The sequence below is a fragment of the Myiozetetes cayanensis genome, unplaced genomic scaffold (assembly GCF_022539395.1).
Source record: "Myiozetetes cayanensis isolate MyiCay16 unplaced genomic scaffold, myiCay2020 scf12, whole genome shotgun sequence".
NCBI classification, from domain to species: Eukaryota; Metazoa; Chordata; class Aves; order Passeriformes; family Tyrannidae; genus Myiozetetes; species Myiozetetes cayanensis.
Genome location: NW_026086826.1, coordinates 28052590 through 28070878, shown reverse-complemented (window position 1 = coordinate 28070878; position 18289 = coordinate 28052590). Strand labels below are relative to the sequence as shown.

Genomic DNA, 18289 nt, shown 5'->3' with positions numbered 1-18289 from the left:
TTCATGTGGGAACTGATAGTACGGTGTGGCTGTGTTTGGGAAGCTCTGACACTTGGAGACAGAGGCTGTGATTAAAAAGTGAAAAAAAAGGCAAAGAAGAAAAGGCCTAGCAATCACAGATTTTTGGCTTCTCATGTTTTGTTGTTTTCTGCAATCAGGTGAATTTATCAAACAAGAAATAACAATTAAAATTCAAGCTGCTCTGAATAGCCTGTCTCAGCAGACAGATGCTTGATGATTCCTGGCTGTGAGACAAGAACATTGCATCAAGAAAATGAATGGGAGTCCTGCTGTATTTTTTGTGAGATTTTTGCAGTTATTACATAAGCAACTGTGGTGTATTATTTGAGATGTATTTCTATAGCAAGAGCTTATTGTGTGATTTTTATAGACTGCTCTAGATTAACCTGAGGCTTACACCAAAAATAATCCCTGAGACTCATTCAATTTAGTAAATGAGGTACATAAGATCTACGTAATGGGAATCTGGCCCAGAGGCTAAGTTTATTTATTAAAAAAATATTAAAAAGTTGAGCTGGTTTTTTTTTTCTTTGAACACAGGGATAGTTTTATCCTAAGAAGGATTTAAAAAGTTTTTATGTTGAGATGCTTTTAGCATAGATTTTGTCCTTTAAAGCAGCTCTACTTTCCAAATCTGATTACTAGAGAAAAGCTGCAGAAACAAACCAAAAAAGCTTCTTTTGGCAGCCCCAGATCAATTTATTTCTTGTCACCCTTTCTACCTTCTAATCATTGATTGAAAATGCTTTTTATGGGTCTTTCCTGTAATACCTTGAGAGGTGCTTGTGGCACCTTCAAGGAGTTTTTTAAACAAGGATGTAAAACGGAGTGATGAAAAGGTCAGACCCATCTTTTGATTACACGGGTTTGTTGGGTTTGGTTTTTTAAAGCCAGTTTTTTTCTTTAATCCTTTAGGAGCAGAAATAAATTCTGATCGTTATGGATGTCTGAGATGAAAATAATTGTGCCTTGCAAAAAGGGCTCCTGTTTCTCTTTCCTGTTCACCTCTTCAGGCAGTCTGGGGAGGAAATACTGAGCTTTTCAGGGTCTGATGTGAAATAGTTTTGGAAGGTATGCATAGCATTTGCTGAAAAATCAAGTGTGAGGTGATAAACCCCCATCCTTGGGTGTGAATTGGATGGTAACTGCAGGTAATGCAACACAAACACCTTTCTGTGGGTAACTCTTTCAGACTTGCTCTGCAGCTTTGAAGGATGCTTCCCTTAGGTCAAGGTTGTGTTTTGTTTGTTTGTTTTTTAGGTTAGAATTATAAAATATTCTTAATTGTTTATTAACTGGCAGGTTTTTCTGGGGGGGTCAGTTGATTTCTTTCATACCACCTTTCCAAGCTGTAGTTCTTCCTTGAATTACAGAGTGAATTTGGAATAATTTGATTAGTGAGGTTGATCACAGAGAGAAGTCATCTCAAAGAACACACTGTCTTTTAAAAAAGAATAAATCTCTTTTAAGGAAAAGAGATTTTAAGGATTCTTAAAAAACTTTCGAAGCAAGGCCCATGTTATTCCTTGATGTGTGATCTGCCAGAAGCTTTCACTGCACAGCTCATACCAGTTCCTAGAAGATCTTAGGTGATTTGGAAGCCTTTTAACAGGGATCTGAACGTTGAGGCAAAACCTTGTTTAGTCTTTAACTGTGATTTCTCTCTCCATCTTTTCACGTTATATCTAAATATTTAAGTTCAAGTGACAATATAAAATCTTGGGGTTTTAAATATATGTGAAAGTATTTATTTTAAATGTATGTGGAAGTATTTGTTTTTAACATATGTGGGAGTATTTTCTCTTTACCAAGAAGCTTGGCTTTGTTTCATGTTATAAAAGAAATATTTTTCTTGCTTATAAAGTGTTGGGGCCACTGTTGAAACGACAGTTTTGATACAACAGCAGTACAAGTCTAGATGGCTGTCAAATCAAAACTCACAGTCCTTGCAATTCTGGAAAATCTGACTGAATTATAAAAAAACAGAGCCTGGTGTTGCTACTCATTTACAGCTCGTGATTGCCTTTGACAACTATTAGAATGAAAGACTTTAGATTAAGAAAAGTATCTCAATAAAATGAGCTGAGGGAAGAGCATGAAGTGTTGTTTGGTGCATCCCGCGGGCACTGCAGGGGAGCAGCTGTTGGGAAACGCTGTCCGTGGTGGTGCAAAGGCACCTTCTGAGCTTAGGAACAAAGCACTGTGATCTCAGGTTAAATCTGCAGACCTCAAGGTAACAATTGTCACAACTTCAGCCCTGGCTCTGGGGCCCAAGGGTTCTGGTGGCTCCGAAGGCGGTGGGAGCCGGGCAGGGCTCAGGAGCTCTGAGCGCTTCGCTGCCTCGGAAGGGACGCTGCGGGAGGCACCTGTGTGGCCAGGACAGGGACTGGCACCGGGGCACTGCTGCACTGTGTCCCACTGCTGCTCCATATGGCCTCCCGTGCCTTACATCATGGAATTATTTCTGGGAATGAGAGCTTGTGGAGAAAACACCTCTTTGAAATAGTGTATTTAACAGAGAGAGGTTGTTGCACTGACTGCGTTAGACCCACGCTGTTATTTTTTCAGTGAGGGAATAAACCTCTAAATAATCTCCTTACAGCAAGGACTGTGTTATGCTTCTGCTTTTTTTCCTCTGGAAATAGGTCATTATGTTTTTGAGCGAGTGGCTGTGCAGTTCAGTGACTTGGCTGCTGATGGGTTTCAGTGTGAATGCTGCCTGCAAGCATCGCGTAGCAGCGGAAAAAAAATAACCAACTCAAGTTTGTCCAACTCCAGCCGTGAAAAAATTGGTACTCTTAGATGCTGCTTGATGTTTTCCAAAGACAACACTAATTACAGGCTCAAGAAGCTGAAGTGTTGGTGTTTAGTTGATGTCAGGAAACTGTGAAGGTGTATTAAGAGTTGCGTTATTTGCATTGTTTGCTTTGTCCTTGAGACAGAATGACCTACTGCTTAAATGAGTAAACCTGTGCACCAGAACTTGATGTATAAAGTGTCATTTTTTAATTTATTTTTTATAGGATGCACATGAAGTAACGTCTCTAGAGTAGCAGAAGCCTTCTTATTTACACTTATTTCTAGGTTATACTCTTTGGAAGGGCAGTAAGTAGAGTCGTGTGCTCCAGTTCAGGACCAACCACACACCCACCATTGCTCTGGATGGGTTCTTCACCTTGGTGACCTTGAGTTTAAGATAAATTTAAGGAGTACTTTTTTCCTTCAAGCAGCTCCAAGCTCTGTGTAATTTCTAAGTGGTTCAGTGGCTTATGTGTAACCCAGAGGTTCCAGTCAGGAAAGCTGGTTTTCTCCTCTACAGTGAATGTCTCGTTACTCACCCCGAGATGTGTTTGACAACTGCTGCTTTTCACTGGTTTGAGGAGATGCAGGTACAGTCTGTTTTTGAAGGAGAAACAGACATTTTCTTGTCTGTGTAGTTCTCTTCGGGTTCTGTTTTCCTGATATTGTTATTCCTTGGCTATGAGATTGACGTGTAAAAAGAGTCTGGAAAAACCTCTGTATCCAGGCACCCGCTACAACAATTCCAAACAGTTTGCCATTCATGAGCAGATTAATTATTTGCTGTTGCCTACTGGAGGTTTGCTCTCTCAGAGGAGACAGTGTTGCCAAAATAAGTTAGTGGGGGTTTTTTTTGCTTTATTTTTGTGTACTGAGGTTTTTTGTATGTGTGCTTTTTGTTTTTTTTTTTTTTTTTTTAATTTCAGAAAGACTTTTGTTCTTAAGAGTGCTTTCCTGGAAATAAAGATTTTTATGTACATATATGTGTGTGTATTTAAAAATATAGTGATACAGCTCTGTATTAAGTTGATTTTAATCCTGGGAAATAGTATCACTAAACCAAATAAAGTGTTGTTTGTTTTCTCCCTTTACATAGTGTGGCACTGCCAGAGATAAGACAACTTCTGGGTAACACAACAGTAGTTAGCATGAGCATAGAGTGCCTGCAGCCTCCCATAGCTCCCTGCTCCTTTTGCTGCCATGGCCTGGCTGCTGGAGCTCAAAAATGGGAATAAACTGTGCCCTTTGGTGTGTATTTCTCCTTCAGACTTCTCTTACCAGGAGATGAATTTCTGCATGACCCTGCGGGACCTTCCTCCTCAGAAAGGTCCCCCAGATTCTCTCGAGGAACCTGGGTTCTGAAAATAGGTAGAACTTATTTCCCCGGGTTTTTTCTGTGGTTTGAGATTGGCAGTCAAACTTCACGACTTTGAAAGCTTGTGTGTAATACAGGACCTGATTTTGTTTGATAAAACAAAGTATGAATTAGCCTGCTCTTGATTGCCTTCTTTCAAGCAGGCAAGAAGCTTCTTTTCAAAACATGTTTATTGTTGCTTACTGAAAATAGATAAACATTTATCTTCCTTGTTTGTTGTCTTTTCATAGCTCTACAGTTGTTTGGGTTTTTTTGGTGGTTATAATGCTGAAACAAAACCTATTCCCCCCCCCAAAACCAACAGTGAACTTGAGCAGTAACTTGGGAATATTTATTGAACAGAAACTGGGAGTAAACACAAGAATGTCTGGTAGCTGCTTCAGAAGACTGATTCATCTAAGACTTGATATTTGCTTTTGGGGACCACTTGGAGGGAGTTTTTGTATCTGATCAGGTGTGAAAACATTTTCCTTCTGGAGAGCCAGTGTGTGTACCTTGGCTTCATTCTCCTGGACAGTGGGGGTGTGTTACCAGCAGAGCCTTGGCCATCCACCCCTCCCTAGCCCTGTTCTCCATGGGACGTGTTTTTGCCAGTCTGCATTCAACCTGAAATACATGGCAGGGTTATGGAGCGAAGGATTCAGGAACGTTTCTGTCCCATGTCCTTTACTCTGGTGCAGTGCTGAATCCAGCTGGATCTTCCAGGATCATTGTTGTTCACCTTCTCCTGCTCTTCAGCCACTTAGGCTGTGCTATAGAGGGAGCTTCAGTGAACCTGGGGTGCCCTCCTGGCATGAACTGGGGGAGCTGCTGGGTTTGAACCTTCTAGAGCTTAGTACTGGACATGTTACTGATCCCAAAACACCTGTATTCCAAGTAGTATGGCTGAGTCACCTTTTATCCAGGACTTTGGGTAGCAAAGCAGTTGGAACTGTTGTACATCAGAGACTGACTTGACCAAAACTACATAATAAAGCTCACTGGAAAAGCACCTGCTTTTTTTCAGTCACTGTGTTATCCCTACAGCTTAAGATTTTTTTGGAGCAAGATTCACACCCCACACCCCCTGATTAATTGCTTTGTATCTCAAAAATCTGTCAGAAAACCTTTTCTGAAACTTACTTTAAAAAAATTTATCTTTTTATCATAGCCTTTACTTGACTGAGCTTAGAAGAATTCCGTCTCATGTATTTGGAGTTGTGTTTCTGATTTTTTTTTTTTTCTGTGTGATTTTGTTCACCAAAGTATGGAGGACAGTTCTCCTCTCTGTAGGAAGCTGCAGGACTGTTGCAGGTCCCCCTTTTGTAGCAGTTATTCCTTGCAGTAGTAGCACCTCCCTCCCAGTGTCTCCCACCGTGGGGAGAACTTTCACAGCACAATTTGTTGTCGTCTTTCTGAAGGCGTTGCTGGAGGAGCAGCTCTGACTCCTGGCTCTGGTGGTTTGGGAAGGCACCATCTGCTCTGAGCTTTCAGTCTGAGCCGTGCTGGCAGAACAGGCCGTGTTTTTCACGTGGAACTCAACTGCACCAACACCTAAACTGTGGCCCTGGGGCTGAGGGAGCTCACGGGCACTGCTGCCTTTCCTGTCCCTACCTCAGCCCCTCTGTGCTGATCTCTGCCCTCCCAGAAACTTTAAACTGGTAAAACAAAGGTAAAAAAATCCCTTTTCTCAGGATTCTGAGCCAGCATTCAGCACCAGGGTGGGCTGCTGCTGCCTGCAGGGAATAAACCTAACCTGGTCTGTGTGTTCTGACTGATGCCACCAGAAACAATTTCTTACGTTCTTGGCTTTAAGGTTTTCATCAGAAAGGATGATTAAAAAGATGAGACATGTCTGAGTTCAGTAGTAGGGGTGTGATCTTGGGGTTTGTAGTGTGGAATAGTTGACACTGTCGTTAGTTCTTAACATTTGTAGGGAAAGGGGGAGTTGAAGTACATAACTCAGGAATGAGTAAAAAGGGATTAAGTCCTCCAACAGGGCTAGAGCAGATGACAAAAGGGGAATGACAGAAACCATCCACTGACTGGAGGTGACTGGAAAGTCCAGAATGTGTGTGTGTGTCTCTCTTCTTGTTTCTAACGAATAAAAAACCCCCTTCAGATGTTCTTCTCTTTCCCTTCCTCAAATAACCCTAATGCATGGTAATTTCAGAGGGGTTTTTGTTCTTTTAACTGCTTTTCCTCAGAGATGTTGAGCTGCAGTGTTAGGTCATGTGGCCTTTAAAAGGAAAACATAGAAAATGTTTCTCTTTAGGTAGCTTAGTCCTTAAGGTGGTGTGAATCTCAGTCTTCATGAGACTCACAGTTATACTGTTGAGTCAAGTTCATGTCAGAGTTGAAGTTGTTTGACTGGTTCATGATTTTTGGTACTTAATTTGTCTCTGGCATTAAACTCTACTCTTGTTTGAAGACTGATCATAAAATATGGTGTGTAAAGCTCTTCCTGAATGCCTGACTGGCTTGTGTTGGTGTTGCACTGCTGAAGTGACACCAGAGTGGCTTTGTTTGCCCTGCAGGGGGATACAGGGCATTCAGAGGAACACTCAGGGCAGGTGGGAGCAGTCCGTGGTGAAAGGCTGGAATTAGGGCTTCTGAGCTGCTGATTTATTCAGCTGTACATGGATAAGGTTTGTGTGTCTGCACTGTGGTGGTTTAAGCTGGTTGGAAGGGCAGGCTTGGAGTGCACTCTCCAAGACATTGAAGGCCTTGTAAGTCAGCAGTAATTGCAGGAATGTGTCTGGTATGCTTTTTAAGGACCTGATCTCAATGAGGAGCTTGTAGTCACCTAAAGTTTAGAATATTTCCTTTGTCTTTCAGATTAGAATTTGGGAGGTGAGAATCCTCTAACACTGCCTTTACAAAAACAAGAACAAATACTGTGTCTCTGTGTGCTTCTCTAGTTGCATTGTCATAATTTTCTTTGGCTTTGCAAATGGTGCATTTTCCCTGGTTTTGTTACTGAGCTGCTGCTGCAGAAAACATTTCACAGTTCACAGAGTGGTTCTTACCTCCCTGCAGAAAGAAGAGCTGGTGATACACCCATGTCTGCAGCCTGCATTTGGCTTTGATAATTAATATAGTACAACCACCTTATATTATTATTTTGAGCTGCCTTGGTTATTGCAAACAAGCTCTTCAGCAGTGTTTTCACAACATTTGTTAAAAAATAACCTGGAATTAATAAACTGTTTGTAATGTACTTAAAATCTCGTGCATTAAACTTGGTCTTTCTTGTGCCAGGAAAATCTTTGAGTCAAAGATGCTTTAAAAAGACAAACCACTCCAGTGGTCAATCCATTACCCAGGCTTGGGTGGGGCTCAGATTATGTCATCTGTCAGGAAAATAGTCCTTCTTCTGAGTTCATGCTTAGTCTGGAGATAGGAAAGACATCAGACTGTACTAAACTGCTCTTCCAAATTTGTAACCACTCTGAATATTGTAGCTGTTGTTCAGTGGCTTTTTTTGAAGGTGACTCTTCTAGTGAGTTCTTCTGCCATACAAGGCAGTTTCCAGCAGCGCTTGAGTTCTTCATTATTGTGGGATTTCCACATGTAATTCCCTCCCTCAGAACTGCAGTTTCAAAAACGATAGCAAATATTACAGTATTGAAAGCTGTGTGTGGTTCCCACAGCTGTTTTGTGGTTGGAAATTGCTGAACTCTCTGGTGGCTGACGCGAGCAACACCTGCTCAGAATGGGGGGAACATGCAGGGCTTTTTTTTTTTCCGTGCTGTCTGTGTGATTCCCTTTAGCTGGATGGAAATGACCATCCCCTCCTCCATCACTGGGTGCTTGGAACTGCAGGAGGAGCAAGGCTGGCACAGCTGTGCTCTGTGGTGCTGCTGGGAAGGGCAGGCTGGGGCTCAGGAATCGGGGAGACGTTCTGAGGTAAGGTGGGTGCTGCTGCCTTGATCTGGTGGATCCCTACAGGCGCTGTCCCCATGCTGGAGGGCTCAGAATGCTTTCAGTGCTGTGGGTTTATATGAACATGTAATTTGGAAGCTCATGGTTATTTTGCTCTTTTACTTTCGTTTCTACATTTATTTTTTGTTGTGCAGACAAGGGAAAACTTGTGTTCTTGGTTTCCATAATACTTAGAGTTTTGTTGTGGTTTGTGTTGATTGTTGTTTTTGAAGTGGAGTGGTTAATTTGAACTGTTGCACTTGGTTGCAGGGACATTTGCTGAGAAGAAGGTGATGGTGGGGTGGTGTCACTTTTGACTTCATCATCTGGAGACTCCTGCCATAATCAATTGCTAAACGTGTTTTTGTGTGGAGAGCATGCAGATTTTGGAAATCTGTATGTTCCCATGACCTGTGTGGCACTCTGGGTAAGGAACAGCCTGGATGAGGGATAACCAGGGGCAGGCACTGGGGAGGCAGGGGGAGCAGACTCTGGAAGATTAGAAACAGGAAGTGGAGGCTGTGAGGTGAACTTCCTGCTTTGTTATCTATGCACTGAGATAACAGCCCTGGCTGTGAAATCACAGGATTTCTAAGCACCACTATAAACATCATCAGATTCCTTATACCAATGAAATCAGAGTTCGAGGAATACAGTAAATACAGTAATATAATTTTAAATGTTATATTAATCCACAGTAACTTCATTATACATCTATTAACATATGGTGTGCAGCTTCAAAACTCATTATTGAACATTTTTCTTTCTTTATTAGTTTCTGGTGGCAAGAGGAGAACACTGACCTGAGATGGAAGTCAAAACATCATTTAGCAAAGCCAGCAGGATTCCTGAAACTGTGTCCCCGTTAATTAATGAAGAATTTGTCTTGGTTCAGCAGCAGCCTGAGGACACCTCTGGAAAAGATGAAAAACCTCAGCTAAAGGTTTGCTATGATTTTTTTTTTTAAATATGTAGCAAGATTTGTATTGATCAAAAGATTACAACTTCTTTTGAATATTTAATCAAAGATACTTGTGTGTGCTTGAGGAGACTCTGAGACTGTGATTTTTGTCCTTGCTCTTTCCCGGTGAAATTTAACAGCTCGGATTAAGCAAATCTGTCCAAAAGTGGCACTTGAAGTTTCCTTTTAATAACTCCTTCAGAGATCAGCTTTGTGTGTATTTTGTGGATTTGTATATTAGTAAGGGACTAAAAAGTTCTTTTCAAAGAATGAGGTTTGGTTTAAAGCTTGAGAAATATTCTTTATTTAGGGATCAGAGACTCTGAATGCTGTTATCTCAAAAGCATGTAATTAGGCTACATAGAACTAGACCACAGAGGGTCTTGGGTTTTAGTTTTTAATTTAGTTTTCTTGCTTAGTGCTAGTTTAGGCATGACTAAGAGCTTTTCTAAAACATTTCTACCTCTAAATAGCAGAATGTTTTAGCACTTGGGTGGCAGCTGATTGGTTAATTATACATTTCCCCACTTGAGCTGGAGGAGCTGATTTACTGGGTTTGGTCTGCTTGGAACAAGAGGAATTTGTTCCCCTTGAAGTGACAGTAATGACTGGGTTTGTCACAGCAGAACTGTTTGGGAGTTATTTACAGCCATGATTTCTGTCTGCATTAACATTGAGCATTATATGTAATGGGATGTGACACTGCATTATATCTGACTTAATGTTGTTGATTCTTAGGGTGTTGTCTTGTCCAGCAAAGCTTCTTAACTTTTGCCGTGAGCCAGACTGGATGTTTGAAAAGTAACAGTGAAAGTAAAACTACAGCTACCTTTGAAAACGTCATTCCCTTGTGCTTGCAGGTATTTTCCAATGGAGATGATCAGCTGGAGAAGGCAATGGAAGAGATTCTGAGGGATTCTGAGAAGAACCAGAATGTCTGTGCTGTCCAGGAAGGCTGCAGTGATGGCAGTGGCCAGGCAGCTGCAGATGGCCCAGCAGGGCAGGCAAACCCCCCATCTCTGCACCTCGTTTTGGACCCTTCCACAACAGGTATTGCCTGGGGGCTTCCCCCTTTGGGCACACCTGGCAGGGTTCTCTTTGTGCACTTTGGAGTTAACCTTAAAATGAATATAAAGCTTTCTGGAGCTTCATTCCAAAATTGTTCTGGGACCTCCTCTTTTTATTAGCTGAGGAATAGATTATCATCAGATTGATGCTCTGTGCTGCTCTGCTTGATAATTTCCATTCTCTTTCCAGATGATGTGTGTATATATATAAAGGTACAATATAAAAAATGTATATATTCCATTATATATATCGGGAATACAAGGCTCTGGCCATCTCTATGTGCCTTGAATTAGAATTCTCTTTCCCTCAGCAGCATGCAGAGCACTTCTGTGGTATTATGGTAGATAATTCCCATAGCACCTCTTGGTAAATGAAAGAAAGAAGGTTTTGTGGTAGAGTAAGATGGACAGTTGATGTGAAATGGAAACACCCATCTCTTAATTACATGTGTGCAGTATTTTTGAGAACCTTACCTTCCTGGCTCTCTGCTTGACGTGCTTCAATCAGAACACAGCCCTCAGCAAGAGCAGAGAGATACCTGTAGAGACCTTCCCCCTGCCCCACTCCAGCCCCAACAGGAATAATTCGGTTCTGCAGCCTTTGTGATTTAAGCATTATGGCAGTATCAGCTCTAGGAATAATCAGAAATAAGAGGGCATATTAGTTAGAAAGGTTTGGAATGTCTGTGCTGTGTTCTAGTGCTGCTGAAGGGCATCAAGAGGCGATTTGTCCCCGTGCCACACTTGGCAACGTGCAGTAGATTAGAACAGACTTCACATCAATATTAATCTGCCAGGTGGAGTTCTTACTGTTGGAGCTGGGCTGTCCACTCTCGTGTCCCTCCCTAGGAAACGCAGGAGACTTTGCTGTGGAGCTCATTCAGAACAAACCTGTGGTTCCTTCCTTTGCAGAAATCTGTGCTCCAAGGCCGTGCTCTCCCAGCGAGCCCCTGGAGGAGGACAGTGTGCTGTTCAACAAGCTCTCGTACCTGGGCTGCACGAAGGTGGCGGCTCCTCGCAGTGAACCCGAGGCGCTCCATGCCATGGCAAGCATGAAGTCCTGCAGTCAGGCCCCTGTCCCTGTAACTCTCTATGTTCCCAACATTCCAGAAGGCTCCGTAAGGTAACACGCCAAGTGTTTTGTTTGTTCCTTGAGCAGACACGTAAGAGGTGGTTTCTGACCTTGCTGCTTGCACAGCCAAGTAGAATTGCTGGGTTTGTGCCTGAGTTGGTGCTGGAGACAGTTAATCTTGAGAAATTCCTTTGAAGCAACAAAAGGTGTGCTCAGATCTCCCCTGCAGCAAGTGGCTGGTGGTGCAGTTGCCTTACAGTGTGAGCAAAAGCATCTCTTTCTACAGCATCTCTGTTCAGAGGTGATAATAAGAGAGATACTGGAAAGGGAGTGCTGATAATACCTCTGTAATCCCCTCCAAGGTACATGTGTTGAGAAAGCAGGAGTCCTGCTGGCCTTGGCTTTGCTCCACAAGTGTCAGTTTTAGACTGTTCCACACATGGTGGAGTTGAGGTGCTGATCTGTTTGCAGCCACTGCTGTGCCCAGGCCAGCTCAGACCTGCGTGTGCCTCACGATGCAGGTGCTGACAGTCTCTAGGTGTTAGCAAACATTTACTTCCCCCATGTGAGAAGGGCCTCTTAATTAGTGAGGAGAGAGTCAAGGGTTCTTCATCAGGGTGCACCACAAATGCACCTGTAGCAGTCTGGCATCCAGAAGTGGGGAGCACCTCAATATCCAAGGTTTTGTTTTTAAGCTCAGATGCCAAGGCACCTGAAGGATGTGATTAGATTTCCTTCCTTGCCTGAGCTGTGCTTATTTGCTTATCATCTTCTGGAGGAAGACAGAAGGACCTTCAAGCACCTGTATTATTTTCTTCCACTTTGCTCTTTGAATGCAATTTAGTATTTCCTTCAGTGGCACACAATATTTCATCTGCATTAGAGAATTACCCTCCAGGCTTTTGTGATGGGCAACTGTCACCCAGACACAAGATGCTGGGTGTGCTGTACCTATTTTTGTACCCACTGTGGCCATTCAAGAGAGTTGTTTTGCAAGTGAAACTGCAGGTTCCTTTGCACTTTAGTGTCAGAGGACATGAGTAAATGAAGCCCTACCTAAGAACCTGCACAGAACCGGACAGGTGAACCCACATGTGATATAATACACTCCATCAAAGCCCAGGTGACACCAGTGCTGTCTTTGAGGAGTGTTTCCATTCCTGGTATCTGAATTCTTGTCCTGTGGGGTTCTATCTACTGTGTCCCCCCAACATTACACTGTGCTGGATCCTCTCTGAGCTTTTAGATCAGTTCTGTGTTTTTATTGTTACAGACTTGGGATTCTATTCCAGCTGACCAGTGTTTATTGCCCCTTGGTGTGAGTGTGCATGTGGACAAGCAGTGACAAGACAGAGGCTCTGTGGCTCTGGCTGTGACTCTTTTAAACCCACTCCCTCTGAGACACCACTCCTAATGTCATCTTCAAAGTTTCTGTAATGTCCTTTGGGCTCTGAGTTGGAGAGGAATTTAAAATCTTGTATGAGCCATTAGATCTATGATTAACACTCACCTGAACATTGCAAGAAGCATCTGCTAAGCTGTGTAGTCCTGTCAGTTCTGAATAAATAATGTTTCCTTAATGATTTCTTAAATGGAGATGTAAATTCTTTTACGCTGTTGAAGTTTCCTCGAGGCATATGCAAATCACATTTTTATGGTTGCTCTTGTTTCTACATTTCTTCTTTTGTGTTTTCCATTGCAGAACAATGAGGGCCATTGTCATGGCACCATATAGAGGTTCTGTCTTTGTCTGTGTTATGGAATAGAAAAGAAATAAAGTCAGTTTTACAACCAGAAACATTTACATCTTAAATTTGGAAAGCATACCCTTTACAGTTCCCGCTGCCCATGTCATGTACTTGAATTAAGCAGTATTTAGAGTTTAGATGCTGGTTTATCTGATAGCAGACAAGCCTTTTAGGGAGACCTGCCTGTGGTGCTGACCTGTTCCTTTGATCTTCCCTGCTCCCCTCCCTGCCAGGATAATAGATCAGCGCAGCAACGCGGAGATGGCCTCGTTCCCCATCTACAAGGTGCTGTTCTGTGTGCGTGGGCAGAGCGGCACCGCAGAGAGCGACTGCTTCGCGTTTACCGAGAGCAGCTGTGGCACGGACGAGTTCCAGATCCACGTCTTCTCCTGTGAGATTAAAGAGGCTGTGAGTGTTGAAACACCGCTCTCATCCCTCTTACCACACCACATGTAAGAGGTGGTTCAGGTGTGGAAATGGTCTGCAGTGCCTTGAAAAATATGTTTGCAGTCACACATGAATATTAATATAATTTGTTTCTTTTAGTATTTCAACACAACTCCCAAGTGCACTGTTAGTGTGAAGATTTAGAAAGCCTGAGGTTAAGACAAATACTCTGTTTTTCAGACCTCATTTGGGTATGTTTCCAACTAAAGTTGCAATGTAGACCTTTTGAATTACAAAAAACCATCTTACAGCACTCTCCCTAGATATTTTAACAAGAACTGTGTGACAGCTTGGGAGAAAAGGACTTTATCAGGTGGAAAAATAAAGGTTGAAAAAGAAGAAATCTTGGTTTTTGACATCTGCCAGAGCAAGCTGTGTGTTGTGTTGTTACACAACCTGAAAAGGACATTATCCAGGTCCCCTAATGAGCTGCATTCCTAATCTTGTAATTTATATTAACTCACTGAGCATGACATGAGCAGGGAATGTGACAGGAATGGGAATGGGGGATGTTACTGAACTGACTTGGTCATTAAACACCCAGTGCTGAGTGTTTGTGCTGTGTGAGGCTTGCTTTGTGCTCAGCACGAGGGAGGCAACAGTGACCTTCAAAACTACATCACAGTACCCCATGAAAAACCCTCTCATTTTGGGTTGAGCTGATGATTCTGTGGCTCCCGTGCAGGTCAGTCGGATCTTATACAGCTTCTCCACGGCGTTCAAACGCTCCTCCAAACAAGCGTCCGACCACGGGAAGGACTTTGTTCTGCCCACTCCAGACAGTGATGTGTACACTTTCAGTGTCTCCTTGGAAGTCAAAGAAGATGATGGAAAAGGGAATTTCAGGTAATCAGAAAGGAAAAGCAAAAAGCAGAAATCTCTTGGATGCTTTCAGAGTGCGCGGCCGCTGCGCTGCAGCAAAATTCATTTCACCTCCTTTCACGAGCAGATTTGCTATGAAAAGGAAGCTGTTGTTTTGCTTTTACAACTTCCTTCTCTGTGTGTTTTTTCTGTAAAAAGATTAAAATTCAGGATACCTTTTTTTAAGTTAATTTCTTTTCAGTGCATGTTTTCAGGTAGGGATGCTCAAGGAGTGCCTGTGTAAATGGAAGACATGATAGGAAGTACGTTAAAAACTTCAGTCCGAACAATTTTCTTGAGTAAATACAGTCTAGTGGTATCTTTTTTAAATTTATTTTTTAAATAAGCTAATAAACTTTGAATTTATTGGAAATTTAGGAAATATGAACTCTTTTCCATGTTTTAACAGTTCATGTTCTATACCTGTGCCTAAGAATGTTTCTGTTCTTTTAGCCCTGTGCCAAAGGATAGAGATAAATTGTATTTCAAGCTTAAGCAGGGAATTGAGAAGAAAGTGGTGATCACAGTTCAGCAACTCTCAAACAAAGAACTGGCCATTGAAAGGTGAGAGTCTTATAAAAATGGTGAATTTTTGAAGGAACAGTGTTTGATGTACTTTTCTCTGACTTTGCGAGTTATGTGACAGAAAAAATACAACAATAACCCAAATATGACTGCACAATAGAATTAATGCCACCAGATGGCAATCTTATCAAAAGAGTAACAACAGGAGGATTCCATTCTAGTGAAAAGGAAATTCAAGGTAACATCAGAATCAAGAAGACCTGCCCCCAGCTGTCCCAAAACATAAGACTGATGTCTTGACTTGCTCTCAAGCTCTGACTTCAAAAATGAAAGAAAAATCTTAGACAAGGAGTCTAAAGCAGAATTAATCAAGGTTCTTTTGTGCTGTAAAACTGTGGTTTTGCTACTCATCAGCTTTAAAACCACCTATTTTCGGTGTATTTTTATTTTAAATAATTTTGGCTTCAGCATTCAGTTAGTGAAGCATTTCTGAATATCTTTTGATTGTTTTTCTCCCCAAAGTAAGGCTGCCTTCCTTAGAACTTAGCTTTTATTTTGGTGTTGTTCAGGATATTCAATTAGGATGTTATTTTGGTCACCACTAGCTTTGCTGTGAAGAAGTTATTTAATTGGCATGACATACACAGGCTTGTAGGTAATTCTGTTGTCTTAACCCTGCACAGTATTAAAATTCAATTTGCTTTAAGACAGTTGTTCTGAAAGTGAAATAACCTTTCATTGTGACACACGGGGGGATTGACTCTGCTCATTGCAGTGTGGTAATAGTCACACAGGAGAGTTAATCCTGAGTTATGTAGGTACAGCTTGGCTCAAGGTCTGCACTGGTGTCTTTAGAACTGGATTACAGAATATTGGTTGGTTGATCAGCAGTACTGGAAACTCTTAAAGATCACAGAATTCCAGAGTGGTTTGGGTTGGAAGGGACCTTAGAACTCATCCCATTCCACCCCCTGCCACGGTCAGGGACACCTTCCATTAGCCCAGGTTGCTCAGAGTCCTGTCCAGACTGGCCTTGGACACTTCCAGGGCTGGGGCAGCCACAGCTTCTCTGGGCAACCTGTGCCAGGGCCTGCCCACCCTCCCAGGGAAGGATTCCTTCCTAGTCCCTAATCTGACCCTGCCCTCTGTTAGTTTGAAGCCATTCCCATTGTCCTGTCCCATGTTACTGTGTTAACACCATCAGCCTTTTCTGTGGGTAACATCTGTGTTTTAGAAATGGAAATACCCGTTAGTGAAGAATAATTTCAGTTCTTTTTGCTGGGCTAGAAACCAGTGCCATGTGTGCAAGTGCAGAGAGCAGCTCAGTGGCACTGTAGGTGCAGAAACCCAACGAGGCAGAAGTGAGAGCGAGGCCCACGCTCTGCCCAGGTCATTTTGAGTCTGGGAGGTGTGACTGAAACTCCTCACGTTGGAGGCTGAATGTGTCAGCTGTCTGTGTGAAATCCAGCTCCTCCCAAGTGAGGGTCCTCAACTCATTTAAACTCCTCTTGCTCTTTGAAGTGAGAGGGAAGACAAACCCTGACTCCTTGTGCAGCAGGATGCTGCAGGCATCACAATTCCCTGCTTCTGTCAGCGGCAGGGGTTACGTGCTCCTGGCTCCCACTGTTCTTTAAACGTACTTCCCTGAAATTTTGGCTGGCATAGATGAGACTTGTGTCCATCTGAGTGATGCACAGCAAGAGCAGGATCTGGGAGCTGCTACCTGTGGGAGGCACAGGTATTTTGCCTCTGGATCTTGGCCTTACAGTTCTCTTTAGCAGAAGGTGGTGACCCCCTGCTATTCTCCACTCTATCCCTGTCAGAGCTGTTTCAGCCCCAGGAACAAGAGGGACTCAGTCAGCACTCAGTCTGCTGGCAGGTTCTGCCTGCTCTGAGGAGTCTCTCAGGGAATCCAGCTTGTCCTGCTAAATCCAAGTCCTGCATCTGAGCTGCTTCGGGTGCTTCACGTGGCTCTGCATTGTGGATACAGGGAAAACAAAATCGTTGTCTCCTCTTTTATTTACCACTTGGATTTTTAGGATTGTGGCAGTGGCAGACTATGGAGAAGGGAAAATACAGTTGTGGATGGAAGTTAGCGTTGAGTGTAATGGGGTGGAAAATGAAAATCATGTACCCAAGTGTAATAGGGGAAGATTTACCAGGGGGTGTAGTAATTGCATATCTTAAGACTTTGACAGTTAATAGTGTTATTAAAGTGATAGTTGCTAATGTTCATGTATCTAAACACTGCTGTTTAGCACATTGCATTGTTCTGAGGGTCAGTGATAAACACTGGTTTATCTGATTATCTCAGAGAACTGAGCTAAACTGAAGAAAAAGTCCTTGAAGTAAAACCCTCCAAAATACAACCCCAGTTTTCCATAATATTTCAGGATGGAATTGTTTTCAAGTTGTTTTTTCTTTATTTTGTTTTAAGTTTTCTCATTTGAGATCTAAAAAGCCTGTGCAAAACAACTTGCAGTTTGTTACAAATACATAATTCTGTTGGGTGTTTTTTATTCATAATGGAGTACCTTCAAAGGAGAGAGAGATAAAGATGATTTGCAATAACTTCAGACTTGGATTTGTGCCTTCAGTAGTCACAAAGTTTGAGAACCTGAATGTCTGGAGAATTAAAATATTTTTTTTTCCCTCTTAAAAATATTTTGAAAATTTTCTTGTGAAATGATTGGGCTGAAATTCAAGGCCCCGTGTAATACACAAAATCAGATTTAAAAAATGAAGAATGAAGTCTAAAATTTGAGCAAATTTTTTTTGTTTTTTTTTTTAAGGGCCTATGATGCTACATGATATTTTACACCAGTGCTGTTATGGATAATAGAATGGATGAGTTTGTAACTTTTCCTGTGATTGCATGAGAACAATTTTTAAAACAGAGTGGGGAGAGAGTGAATTTCTTCCTGCCAGTCTCCATCACTGAGGGAACTGTTGGTGTCTTTAAACTCAGTGTTCTAGGTTATCCTTAAGAGTAACCGTGTTTCCACGGGTCAGGTGCCCCTTTCTGCCACCTTCACTCTGGAAAATGATTCCATTGTCTTTTCTAGAATGTGTGAGGTGACGTTTCCTGAGCGTTGCCATAACACCAACAAAAACAAACTGCTCTGGAAGGTTCTCTTTAAATTAGAAGCAGTAGGTGGCTGTCCATTATGTTCAAGCAGATGCTTTTGTGTTTTGAAAAACTAATGTATATCCTTTTTCCTTTTTTCCCTCCCTTTTGTTTTTGTTGTAAATGCACTTCACAGGTGTTTTGGGATGCTGCTGAGCCCTGGCCGAAATGTGAAGAACAGTGACATGCATTTACTAGACATGGTAATGCTTAGCTCTGATAAGCTCTAATAAGGTAGAGGTGATTTGAAAGAAGCCCCAAGAAAACAGACCTCTCATCTCTTTTGGTTTGTTTGTTTGTTTGTTTGTTTGTCCTGAAATCCTGGGGTTTGGTATCTTCAAACATAAGGTGGACAGAATATTTCAGGTCGTGTTGAAACCTGT

General features: G+C 42.2%; 1 protein-coding gene across 3 annotated transcripts in view; it reads left to right on the top strand.

The window, feature by feature from the left end:
* RABGAP1L (RAB GTPase activating protein 1 like) overlaps positions 1-18289 on the top strand; it is a 210549-nt gene that overhangs the window by 9182 nt on the left and 183078 nt on the right. For 2 of the 3 annotated variants that reach the window (XM_050307379.1, XM_050307380.1), the window contains 7 exons: positions 8874-9041; positions 9920-10109; positions 11039-11249; positions 13180-13354; positions 14079-14239; positions 14708-14818; positions 18043-18109. In XM_050307379.1, the coding sequence (XP_050163336.1) occupies positions 8907-9041; positions 9920-10109; positions 11039-11249; positions 13180-13354; positions 14079-14239; positions 14708-14818; positions 18043-18109 (1050 nt within the window). In that variant the 5' untranslated portion in view covers positions 8874-8906. Of the gene's footprint in view, positions 1-8368; positions 8526-8873; positions 9042-9919; positions 10110-11038; positions 11250-13179; positions 13355-14078; positions 14240-14707; positions 14819-18042; positions 18110-18289 lie in introns of all 3 variants that reach the window. The other variant, XM_050307378.1, reaches the window with a different exon arrangement.